Raw genomic sequence first — 1,097 nt, 5'->3', positions numbered from 1 at the left:
TTTCCTGAAGCCTAGCCAGTGTAGGGAAACCTGAGGAGCGCGGCCTGCCCGGGGCCGAGCCGCAGCTCCGTCAGGTCCACGCTGCTGTCGGCCGGCATAGCGCTGGCGTTGGTGCTGAGCACCACGCTGGCCCGTAGAGGCAGCGAGGTGCTCAGAGGCAGCACGGCCTCCTCTGGCGCCCAGTTGAAGGCGGCGATGTAACGCTCGCTCTGGTCCCAGACGCGCTGGAACGCCAGCGAGGACGAGGAGTTGAAGAGCAGCAGGAAGTCTCCGTACAGCAGCGAGCGCTCCTTCCCTCGCAGCTCGCTCAGGACGCGGAAAAACCTGCGACACGACAGACGCTCGGCACGCTCCTCCTGCAGGGGGGGCAGTACACAACGCTCAGCATAGTACATACTCAGCATAGTACATACTCAGCATAGTACATTATCAACATAGTACATACTCAGCATAGTATATACTCAGCATAGTACATACTCAGCATAGTACATACTCAGCATAGTACATACTCAGCATAGTACATACTCAGCATAGTACATACTCAGCATAGTACATTATCAACATAGTACATACTCAGCATAGTACATACTCAGCATAGTACATACTCAGCATAGTACATTATCAACATAGTACATACTCAGCATAGTACATACTCAGCATAGTACATACTCAGCATAGTACATTATCAACATAGTACATACTCAGCATAGTACATACTCAGCATAGTACATACTCAGCATAGTACATACTCAGCATAGTATATACTCAGCATAGTACATACTCAGCATAGTACATACTCAGCATAGTATATACTCAACATAGTACATACTCAACATAGTACATACTCAGCATAGTACATACTCAGCATAGTACATACTCAGCATAGTACATTATCAACATAGTACATACTCAGCATAGTACATACTCAGCATAGTACATACTCAGCATAGTATATACTCAGCATAGTACATACTCAGCATAGTATATACTCAGCATAGTACATACTCAGCATAGTATATACTCAGCATAGTACATACTCAGCATAGTATATACTCAGCATAGTACATACTCAGCATAGTATATACTCAGCATAGTAC

At 45.9% G+C, this 1,097-nt stretch overlaps 1 protein-coding gene across 1 annotated transcript in view; it reads right to left on the bottom strand.

Moving 5' to 3' along the window:
* LOC144535685 (amino acid transporter heavy chain SLC3A2-like) overlaps positions 1 to 1,097 on the bottom strand; it is a 9,774-nt gene continuing 8,677 nt past the window's right edge. Inside the window, exon 8 of the mRNA XM_078278260.1 lies at positions 1 to 356. Within this exon, the coding sequence (XP_078134386.1) occupies positions 12 to 356 (345 nt within the window). The 3' untranslated portion in view covers positions 1 to 11. The remainder of the gene's footprint in view (positions 357 to 1,097) is intronic.

Source organism: Sander vitreus, chromosome 20 (genome assembly GCF_031162955.1).
Source record: "Sander vitreus isolate 19-12246 chromosome 20, sanVit1, whole genome shotgun sequence".
Classification (NCBI taxonomy): domain Eukaryota; kingdom Metazoa; phylum Chordata; class Actinopteri; order Perciformes; family Percidae; genus Sander; species Sander vitreus.
This window is presented reverse-complemented; position numbering and strand designations above follow the sequence as displayed.